The 12264-nt window shown below is 37.2% G+C and overlaps 1 protein-coding gene across 1 annotated transcript; it reads right to left on the bottom strand.

Moving 5' to 3' along the window:
- Window positions 1–4759: 4759 nt before the first annotated feature.
- Window positions 4760–9060, bottom strand: LOC121302681 (transmembrane 4 L6 family member 1). Its single transcript, XM_041232748.1, has 6 exons — window positions 8863–9060; window positions 8126–8308; window positions 7067–7132; window positions 5830–5975; window positions 5174–5360; window positions 4760–4907 (listed from the first exon to the last, which is right to left on the bottom strand). The coding sequence occupies exons 2-6, from the start codon at window positions 8294–8296 to the stop codon at window positions 4893–4895; spliced, it is 585 nt and encodes a 194-aa protein (XP_041088682.1). The 5' UTR covers window positions 8297–8308; window positions 8863–9060; the 3' UTR covers window positions 4760–4892.
- Between the last annotated feature and the right edge of the window lie 3204 nt (window positions 9061–12264).

The raw sequence follows: 12264 nt of genomic DNA, 5'->3' as shown, positions 1-12264 counted from the left end.
TTTTTAATTTCTTATAGATTGTTAATGATCTTTTTTTTTTTTTCTACCTCCCACGTTCTGACAAGTCTCCTTTATCATTTTGCTAAAGTTTTCCACACAACATTAACACTTTTAGTCGGGGTGAAACCAATTTTCTTCCCGTGTAACAAGATCTTATAACTGTCATCTGCAAGCTTGGTTGTAACGCAAATAATAAACACTGTAATGGTTTTAGAATTCTGCCTGTCAGAACGATACGTTTGCTTATTTTTTTTTGTGTACGTAAGGAAAGTATTTTTTGTGTGCGTAAGAAAATAAGCATTCTTTGAGAAACATGCACATTTAAGATCAGCTGCTGAGCCTAGGGGTGTGGGACAAAGAGGAGGGACAAGAATGCTGTACATCAACTCTCCACTCAAGAATAACAATCCATGCAGTGAAGCGGATGTCAAAGCATGACCCATGCCAGCAGCTCCACAGAAAAGCAGTGCCTTCAGCTTCCACCAAAATAACATTTTTAGCAACTTTCATCTGACTGCAATCAGCTGGGCTGCATGTCAATTAGAAGGTACCTTTAAAAGGAGAGTATAAAAGGGATTCAGGGGTTGAATGCACCTGTACACTGTGTCTCTCCTTGCTAATTGTTTAATTCCCACATGTAGTGGTTTTATTGTATGGTTAGGGGCAATTGATTTGGTAAACCTGTAACACTAACGTATTTGTCTGCCAGTATTAAATAAATTAATCAATTAATTAATGTGTTGAATTCAAAACAAGAAAAGCTGACCTTCCATCACCTTTAGAATAAGTACCTATCGATGGCAATTAACTTCTGCATTGAGTGTTTTAAAAGCTGATTATAAGCGCATTTTTCTCATCTTGCGCACTGACGTTCTTACTGTCGTAATGCTGCACAAAGGCTGTAAACTGACAATGAAAATATATTGCAAAGCTAGCAAACGGAACTGTGTAAATGTTACCTTTCCTTAAACCTAACTCAAGAGCTGCCGCTGTGGAAACTGGGATATGTATTTCTTTGTTGGATTTAATGAGAGTTAACATCTTACCCAGGACTACAATCCCACAATTCTCTGCAGATATGACATATTTCTAGAATCGTATCAAGCGTAAAAGAAAGATTGCTTAAAAATATCAGCGAGTTTGTTAGTTTGATCACAAGAGGTTTGATATTTATCAATACTGTCAGATTGTTAGTTATGGATACTCAAGTGTGTAAACTAAGGAAATCGAGGGTCTGCGTTATTTTTAAAATATGTGTTTTTTTTTTTTTTTAAACAGTTCTAATAAATATTGAAAATAATGAGGTCTTTTTTCTTTGCATCCAGTATTATTAATGAACTCCTGGACCTTGCACTGATGATGGTTCTTTTTCAGTTGATTTAGAAAGTATTTTACCCCCATTTATTTTATTTCACGGCCAGTTTAGTTCACTCACAGCAACATCAACATCAGTGGCTGCCTCAGATCTCATGATCAAGCCTGTTGCTTCGTTACAGCCAGGAGCTTCAGAGCGGATGTCATGGGCTCCTGGGCCCGGGGGACAAAGGCCAGCCCTGCTGGTATCCTCTTGAGCTCCCCAGGCACCTAGCAAGTAGGGTCTGCTGTAGCACAGGGATAAGAAATAGAAGATTTGCAACTTCACACAGCCATTGTGCGAACCTGTGCTCCTGTGACTGACTGTGTGACTCACCTTGCACATCACAGGAAATAACTTGGGTCATAAAGCATTGCTATAATTTTTTATTTTGTTGAACCCCTTAGGATTTTTAAAATCAGTAGTGAGTTTCACAGTTATCTTAATGGAGAATGTTCTCCTCTTAAAAAATAGAAGTTAATAAAAAGACAGCAGTCAATGCTTTGAAAATACGCCCCTTGTGTGGGTTATATAATGTACTAAGACCACATTCACAAGAGTACTTATTATCTAATCAATGATACATTATCACCTGGCTTGAAACACTGTAGGGTCCACTCCATGTGAAAAATCCTGCCGGCAACCTGACTCTTTAAATCTTTTTACTCAGGCACTGTAACCTTTATAGTTAAAGTTGCAGTCACAAATCTAACAGTTAAGAAAAAAAAAAGTGAAAATAGCTTGGACCCTAAAGGGTTTAACAAAATGTTTTGTTTTAAAAACAAGATAAGCAGGTTTGAAGGTTAATGTGGGCTCTGATTGCTAATAAGAGCTAACAAGTTTGTAAATACTACTTGAAGGGTTTCAACACCTTGACTTTGAAAACTTCAGTTCTATACGGCATTTACACAAAGTACATTGGTAACTTGAGAGGACTGGTGGTTTCAAATGAAAACAGATATTACCCTTACAAAAAAAAAGAATCATACATCATAGCAGTCCTTTTCTGTTTGATTTTATTTTTCCCCAATAACATTGTCATTGTTAATAGCTGCTAGTTCAGTGTTCTTTCAGAATCACATCTTGCAGAGTAACGTCAGGTTTTTTTTATTACAGCAAAAATATCCCACTTTTCTGGCAAAAGATCACTATTAAACAGCAATGAAATTAGGTAGAGAGCCACAATACTCAACAGAGAAAGCAGCATAGACAATGGAAAGAGCTGCACGTAGCCACCATCTACGAGTGTGCAGCCTGGGTAGTGAATAATGGGGGATGTTGAGGGGCGACTCCCCTCCTAGAAGTCTCAGGGTCACCGCCACTACTAACCACACTGAAGCACCGTAGCCGTTCAACATTAGGATAAAGAGGATGCAAACAAGCTGAGGTGAAAGAATGACATCTGAGAACTGTCCACTCAAGAATAACAATCCATACACTGAAGTGGTTGTTAGTGCAAGACCCACCCCAGCAACTCCAAAGACACCTTTGTTTCACATGCATTTCCTCTTTCTTGGATGATCTTGAAGCCCAAATGCCAGTCAGCAGAATAAGTTCATTAAATACGATAACAGCTATCAGACAAGGGATGTTGACCGCCATCTTCAAATACAGCCTCTACAAATACGGACAAATGACTGTTGCTCATATACATGGAATTAACATTTTCAGGTAATGTGATTCAATTAGAGAGATAAATGTAATGATAATGTTCCATGTGTAGTGAGGAATTAGGAATCTATTATCTGCCGCCAGTATTTCAGGAGACCCATTCTCATGGGACACACCCTAGAGGAGTAAGGGGAAGGAGTGGAGTGTCTGTAAGCTTGTCAGACAGAACAGCTAGAGTGAGTGAGTGACAGCAGCAGCACAGAGCTCCATGTATATTACTGGAAAAGTGTGCTTTCATTTTACACACACACAACACAGTGTAAAGGATTCCACAATTTATAATATTCAGATCAATTTACCATCTCAATTATTATACTGAATATAATGTGTACCATATTTGAGCAACGTAATACAGGGGTGTATGGAAATAAGGGTTACAAGTGTGCATTGGCATCAGAAAGCCTATTAATACAAATACAATGGCACACAGCAGCATATTAAATACCAAAGACAGCACCAGTCTAGTGAAAAAAAAAGTGCCTTCATTGTGGTACTTTTATGGAAAAATACTGGATTAGGCTTCTGCCATCTGGAGCAAGCCAAAAGGAAGTAATTGTAGGTGACTTGTGTAGGAGAGGTGAAGTTATTATACAAGTAAGTTAAAGCTTCAGTGACTGTTAAGTGCGCTTGTGATTCTTCTGTTACCGTTTATCCTTCACATTAAAACGTGCATTACTGTAACAGAAATCAGACACTATCAGCTTATGCACATACATACATATATATATATATATATATATATATATATATATATATATATATATATATATATATATACACACACACACACAGTACTGTGAAAAAGTATTTGCCCCCTGTCTGATTTTCTGCATTTTTGTATATTTTTGACACTGAATGTTATCAGATATTCAACAAAATGTAATATTAGATAAAAGGGACCCTGCGTGAACAAATAACACAAAAATTTGATACTTATTTCATTTATTTATTAAAGAAAGTTAATGCAACACCCAATGCCCCCGTGTGAAAAAGTAATCACCCCATTAGACTCAATAACTGATTACGCCACATTTAGCAGCAATAACTGCAACCAAACGCTTCCTGTAGTTATTGATCAGTCTCTCACAGCACCGTGGAGGAATTTTGGCCCACTCCTTCATGCAGAACTGCTTCAACTCAGTGACATTTGTGGGTTTTCGAGCATAAACTGCTCGTTTCTGGTCCTGCCATAACATCTCAATGGGGTTTAGGTCTGGACTTTGACTAAGCCATTCCAAAACTTTAAATTTATTATTCTTCAACCATTCTGATGTAGACTTGCTTGTGTGTTTTGGATCACTGTCTTGCTGCATGACCCAGCTGCACTGTCTTGTATTTGTAATTAATTTAGAAGATTTTGTAGATTTTATTTTTCACTTTGACATTATGGACTTTTTTGTGTTGATAAGTGGAAAAAACTCCTAATTAAATCCATTTTGATTCCATGTTGTAACAAATAAAATTTGGAAAAGTCCAAGGAGGATGAATACTTTTGAGAGCCACCGTGTGTGTATGTGTATATATATATATATATATATATATATATATATATATATATATATATATATATATATATATATATATATATATATATATATATATATAGAGAGAGAGAGAGAGAGAGAGAGAGAGAGAGAGAGAGAGAGAGAGAGAGAGATAGCCACTGTATATATGTTTTGTTGTGGCATAATTCATCAATTAAACTGTAAATTAACTTACAAAACACGGGGAATGATTATGAATATTTGAATATGCTGTTCATAGTTTATAAAAACACATGAGAGAAATAAATACAATGAAAAACAATTCCTTTGTACTGTCTGTTAGCAGATTATCCATTACTGCTGAATGAATCCTCTCAATCCCTTCACGCGACACCAGTCTGCATTGAAAACAAGGTATGTTAGCAACATTCTTATTACCCTCCAATAATATAATTAACACACATTATGGGGCTCAGGAATAATCTCCACCCCAACCTTATTCCAACACCCTGACCTTTAACCCCAAACCCTAAATGTATCCTTAACTCCTAAACTAACCCTCCCCCTATCCTATTCTTGTTCCCTTTCCCTATCCCTAACTCTGTCATATAATACCTATATCCAGTGTTTGTTTTCTTTTATGATTTTATTGTTCAACACTTACCCGTCTTTGCTTCTTGCAAGTGCCACATAAACATCCACAGAGCCCGTTAAGCACTTGAATGAGGCACAAGACCGCCTCAAGTGCACTGATCGCCAGGAGGATTGAGAACAGGGTGATGTTCCAAAGGACCACATTTTTAGGTTTCTTACAGATGTCCCATGCAGTCTGATTAAAAAGGTAGCTCTCCCTGTCAGTAGCAGAAATATCAGATAAAACACATTGCACCATTGTTTGGATCAGGAATCTAGACAGCTCCCTCCTGTAATAAAATTGACCAACCCTTACTGAATTTTGGGTGTTGTATCAATCAGAATGATTAATTGGATGTTGTTAACTTTTGATAACGTAGATTGATCAGTATCTCAATTTTGTCTGATAGCTGATGGCATCAGGAAAGTAAGTACCAAGGTAATGCTAGATCATCTGTGTTTTATTACAACTGGTAAACAGAGCCTTTATGTTATTTTAATGCTTTGCTTTGCTCGCGTTTAGTTTTTTTTAAAGCTAGACATGTTGTCTTGCTTTTTTGTATTCATTTACCGTGTAGTAGTGACATGAAATGGAGCTTCCTGATTGGTGGAGAAAGTTCTCTAGGATTTCTAAGTAACTTTAACGTATCTATACGCCATTGATTTACAGTCACCAGGCTCACTTACTCCAGTGTCTGGTTTTTGAAGGGGTATACATAGTCCCCATCCCCTGTGTCACAGAGTGGACCCTGCTCTAGACCCAGTGAGGACATGATCATGCAGTACACCGCTCCAAAGACCCCCAATGCAGACAGGAGCATAGACAACAGCATCTGGGACAGACACACACCAGAGACAGAAAGAGGAAGTCAAACACTGAACATCTTGTGAGGTGCGGTAATACACTTGTAGGACATCTGTCATTAAATGTAAAGTCTCATTGGTGCCTTTTAGGAAAATGTCCAACACATCCTGTTGTAATTGCATATACAACATCTGAAAAGTGTGCTTGTCTTTACTCATTATAGTTACCTGCATGTTCTGACTGCTGTGCTGCCTGGAGCTCACTTTTCATGCAGAGCTGGAAAGCCCAAATAAAAGCCAGAAAGCCCAAATAAAATGCATTTGTGTGCACGTTTAAACTGTGACCAAACCATCTTGTCTGATCTAATTTGGTTGAGTTTTCATGAATTCAGTCGGTGTCAAGCACACATCCAATTTGTTATAATGTTTTTCCCTGTGGCTAGGCTGGGATCCGATGACTTTCATCTGGTCATTCTATCCTATGGGACAAGCTGCACAGGCTCTGAAACAGAGGTCAAATCAATTTATTTTGTCTAATTTTGCCTTGTATTCAGGCTGTGGTCAGTCCTGGCTTGAGGTACTGATTGTACTTTGCACATGTTAGAGGGGATCTTTTGACAGCACTACAATGTAATTTATCCAGTAGGATTTGTCCTGGAAATGAGAAGCATGTACTTATAGCAGCAAGCCAAGACTCATTAAGGACTCAACATGCAGTTACACAAACTGAAAAGCCAAGGGTCATGCAAAGACAGAAGAAAGTGCACTGTTAACCAGGAAAGGAGAATGCAGGTAAGACGAATATGATCGAAGGGCAAAGTTTCACAATTAAATCCCATTATTGAAAACCACATGGCAGTGGTTCAGCTGGAATAAATTTGGCCTAATAAGCCACCACTTCCAGTATGTGAAGACCAGCATGAATCCAAGAAATACATGTTTGCAGTAGATAAGGTGCGATTTTGCAGGTTTGGCAGATATGCACACACACACACACACACACACACACACACACACACACACACACACACACACACACACACATATATATAGTTATTAAAAACCACAACCCTCAACATTTTAAAATTAGTTTTGATCCCACTCTTTTTCCTGCTCTTACCCCACATCTGTTTGCACAGCAGCCTTGCCCTCCAGCACCCAACATCAAAAAGGCTGGCAGATAGACCTGCAAACAAGGATGAAAAAACACTTAAAAAAAACACATACTCATGGCCAAAAAATAGCAAGACAATTGTCTCCCTGGTAATTGCCTTGAGACTTTAATAATAATAATAATAATAATAATAATAATAATAATAATAATAATAATAATCACCATGTACACATTCAGTTCTGGTTAATTACCGCCAAATGCCCTATGTGCATATGTTATTGCTTAAACATATTGTGTGTCCTAAATCCTTAATAGCTTTAGGAATTGTCCAGTAACTAAACATTCTGCGTCTTCAGACACAACAAAGGGCTAAGAGATGAGGCTGTGGATCCATGGTTAAGAGGCTGTGTGGTCCAGTGGTTAAAGAAACATTCAAATCCCAGGTCAGCTACTGACTCACTGTGTGACCTTGAGCAAGTCACTTAACCTCCTTGTGCTCCGTCTTTGGGGTGAGATGTTGTTGTTGTAAGTGACTCTGCAGCTGATGCATAGTTCATGCACCCTAGTCTCATATCTTGTAAAGTGCTTTGTGATGGTGGTCCACTATGAAAGGAGCTATATAAAATTGAAGATCATTATTATAGAGGAGTCAGTCCACAAATATTTTATCGATGGCATTGTTTTAATGGTTTGAGACCACTGCTAACTAAAACCAAGACCATAATGCCTGTTAAACCCCCTCTGTGCCAGGTACTGCTTAGCCCTTGGAAAATTACCAACATCCATTTACATGCATACAGTGCTGAGGGAAGCTGTGCAAATTGCAGAGTTTCTGTACATTCCAGAACAGTGGAATTTACCCCATTTCAATGTCACCCCGCTCAAAAGAATAATTCTTTATAGGTAAAAAGAATTTAGATGCATTTCTAGAAAGCTAAAAATTAAAATATATTAATAAATATACCTACAGCAGGGTGTAGAAAAGTAAAATCAGTAAATAGAGTGCAGAAGTTTAGTTGCCATATAAGTTGCTTTTTTTAAAAAGTAATTAATGAGAGAACTTACCATTAACCCAGCTCCTAGGATCCCATGGAAGTACCAGACAAAATCGGTTATCTTATCTGCATCAAGCACCTCTCCATTAGGAAAATACAGAAGAATATTGGCTATGATAGCACATAACCCCAGAGGAAACAGCATTCTTCCAATGCACTTTGAACACTTCCCTGTACACATGCTCGAAAATTACTAGAATGCATGGAACAAAAGATGAAAGTATACATTTAATTACAGAGCCAATAGGGTAATAGTGAAAACACTTGCTTTACAAATTATAAAGTCACATTTCTGTGAATTCATCATTGTATTGCACCATCATTTTTCAACCCATACTTTTTTAATGTCTTGTTTCTTTATCAATTAAACATAGCTTTGCTCTCTTTCCCTTTACCTGCAGAGTTACACACAGTTGGGACAACTGTCAAGGTTTATATATAAAGTTGCTCTCTTCCCCTTTACCTGCATGATACCAGTCAAGTCTAAATGTGTGTCAAATATATTGACAGTTATATTATATATATATATATTAGTACTTAGATCGAATCTACTTATATATATGAGTTTGTGTATGTGTGTGTGTGTGTGTGTGTGTGTGTGTGTGTGTGTGTATATATATATATATATATATATATATATATATATATATATATATATATATATATATATATATATATATATATATATATATATATATGCCATAATAAAACTAGAGAAATAAATAAGAGCTTAAGTGTCAATATTACCAGTTAGTGATGTTTTCCCAAAATGTAGTTCAATAAGAAATCCAGTACTTTTGAACAGAAGCCTTGAATTTATTTCCAGTTCATGCTACCATTTGACGACTGTCTCCAATTGGAAGATTGGAATGGAATCACTAACTATATCTCTTACAGTTTCGAGCTAACTGTGAAAACCCTGAACTGTCATTCGCTACTGCATTTTGAGTCAGGGAGTGATGTGAATAAATATCTGGAGACAGGCTCTCCATTGTACTTTGGGTCAATGCCCCCATCCAATTCCAATGATTAACTACCGTATCTTAACACATGAAATAGCTGGTGATTAGTCATAAGCCGAGCACACAGTGGTAGTATCACAAAAAATTAAAAAGTAGCCCATCTCCTTAATGAATTACTGGTCAGTTTTCTGTGTGCTCTTTTGGTTTCATATATTGGCCCAGGTGCCTCTAATAATGGCCGCAAGCCAGGACTCGTTAGGGGCTTCCCAGGTCTATTGAGCTTATCCATTATTCCATTTGCAACTCCATTCTTCTCTAAATAAGAACCCCCCCACTCCCCCACCTTAATGACAACAAGAGCAATTGTACTGTTGAGCTACAGCAGATGCACACCCAGCTTGTTAGCTTGGAATGCAAACATATTATAGACTCCAACGTCATCATGACATTACCCAATTCTTGAGACGAAATGAAAGCAGGTCATGGGGTAGACCCTTGTTTATTGTTTTGGGTGGAACCAGGAATGAAACAAATCAGCCCGTAGAGGGGAAATGTTCCCAGTCGCTTCTCCCGCTGCTCCATGGACTTACCGGAGACCTACTGTTTTTTTTTGTTTGTTTTTTATGGCTGTTTCAAAACATTTATAATTCTATTATATGGTAAAACCATATTGACAGTGAAATGACTGTGCTCAATGTAGATTAAAAAAAAAAAAAGTTTGTCTATACCCATAAAAATACAGTAGTAACAGTGGTCAGAATATTCTGTGACTATAGCAATTTAGCTAATATAATTCTCGGATATGGTACCATGAATGGTGAGTTCTGTATGTAAACTATTCTGTATATAAGCTTGTTATAAATACAGGTTAAAATAGGAAACTGGTTACATCTTTTCTGTATCTTATCAGTGAAAGTTACTTATTCACCCTTCTTGCATCATTCCACTTCAAATAATTATTAGGAATGTTAAAGACAAATACAAGTCACTGTAATAATCTGTATGGCAAAATCTATACAAAATGCTTACAATGGTAAACATGCTACAAAGCAAACAGACTCACAAAGTTTCACAAACACATGCAGTATGTTGAGCTTTGACCTTCTGGCTGACTCCCCACAAGCTGCTGAAAAAAACCCTACTAAAGCACTTTTTGCACAATTAGCCCGCATCGTGTAAAGAGAAAAGTAAATAAATTGAACTGAAGATTTTTGGACAAAAATACTGTAATAGCTACAATCCTCTAAAGAGACACCTCGTACACTGAACTTGGCTCAAGTAAAGTGGGTACCCCGAGGGCACTAACGATACTATGCCCTATTGTTACAGTGCCCCTCTAGTGAAAAAGTAAATGCCTGTCATTCTTAGCCTGCTGTGTACAAACTTGGAAACATACAGTATGAATTAATACTTTTACTTTTGAAATAGCATCAATTCATATTGAGTCCTTTCAAGGGTCAATTTTCATAGCTTAATACCAGTCCTCCTTTCTAGCACCATCCAGCAATTTGTATTTATCTTATTGAAATTTGACAAAAGTTTTGGTTACCATGCATGCAGTTGATATCATAAATTAGTACAAACCATACATGTTTTACTATGCTTTCACTAACATGCAACAGTGAGTAGCAACAATTACTACTGTAGTGGCTTAACTGGAACTGTACTGTTTCAGATATTCTTTATCAGATTGTTAGGCGTTAGTGTTCTGCTTTTTGTTGGGCATCATCTGTGGTAAGTGGAGCAGTAGCAAACAACAGTCAAAAATCTATTATTTTGTGTTTCCTCTTCCCTTTAAGATCTGCAGTGCATATCTCTTAAAAAGGATGAAGTCTGGATATTCTGCACTAGCACAGCAGGAAGTCCAGTGGTGCTACAGACCCAGGGCTTGGAAACTGTGATGCCTGTCCCCAGTCAGAACTATTTACACTGATGTTATATATAAAACCACGTGAATGGAAACAACATTCACAAAAACACCAAGAACATTGCAGCAGCCAAAACATTTCAGTGATTTCATTATTAATCACAGTTATTTATTTGTATGCACGATTACCAGCTACATATTCTTTAGCTTCATCCTGTGTAGTTAAAGTTTTGAATTCTCAATGTCCTTGGTACTAAAAGCAAAATAATGTGTGTGATTTGCTCAGTTTCTGAGTAATACTTTATGGGTTACAGCAGAGGGTGTTACTTGATCTTGTGTGGTGGTCAGAAGACAGAAAAGCTATAGGTTTCTACTTTTGACCAATTAAAATGTCCTGTAAAATATTCAGTTCATACACAAATGTAGAATATTGCTATGATTAAGTACAGAGATCAATAAGTTACGTTACATATTATATGGCTATGCGCACATTCATTTCAACATGCATACATTTATATATGTTAAAGATACATACATTTTCACACATCATATTAATGTATACGTATACACATATTATACTATTACAGTATATAGCCTAAATGATACTGTTATAAAGAGTTTACAATTGAGGTCAACTATTATTTAATAACTGACTTGTGGTTTCCATATTTTGATAAAGCCATTTATCTTTCCTCTGTCCACCTGCAGTGTTTACTTTGTATTACATTAATCATAGAACCTGTTTGTTTCAAATATTTAAGTATGGATTTGTACTACTATAGTTATATACAATGTTATATAATGTAAGTGTTATTGATGGAAATGGGTTTATTGCATATGTCTAGGTATTCTTGACACGACGTCGGTGTCCTGAATGGTCTGGGCGAGTAAAAATGACATTTCAGATAAACATAGCTGGTAAGTGAAGGTGTTGCCGGATATGCTGGAAGCAGCAGGCCTAGCATTGTGCATTGTTAGTTTAGAGCAGGCAAGTCTGCTTCCATGCAGTAATTGAGCCTGCTCACAAACCGTTTCTGTATACCTGTGATTAGACACGCAACCAGAGATGGGTTATATTTATTGGGGCGCTCCACCTCATTCTGTGTCTGTCAATACCCCCCTCACACACCTTTCATTTGTATTTGAATGAGCACTAAGCAATAAAAGCCACAAATGTTCCGTTGCTGTGGTGAGCGGTTAATAGTTCAGTAACTGCAGATTTCAGCTGCTTTGGAAATGTTGTTTTTCCCCCATGATTTTATCAATGATTTAATCTCGTCCCCCCCCCCCCCCCCCCCCCCCCCCCCCCCCAAAAAAAGG

Source organism: Polyodon spathula, chromosome 30 (assembly GCF_017654505.1).
Source record: "Polyodon spathula isolate WHYD16114869_AA chromosome 30, ASM1765450v1, whole genome shotgun sequence".
Taxonomy (NCBI): domain Eukaryota; kingdom Metazoa; phylum Chordata; class Actinopteri; order Acipenseriformes; family Polyodontidae; genus Polyodon; species Polyodon spathula.
The sequence above is the reverse complement of the archived record's forward strand: the minus strand, read 5'-3'. Positions and strand labels throughout refer to the sequence as shown.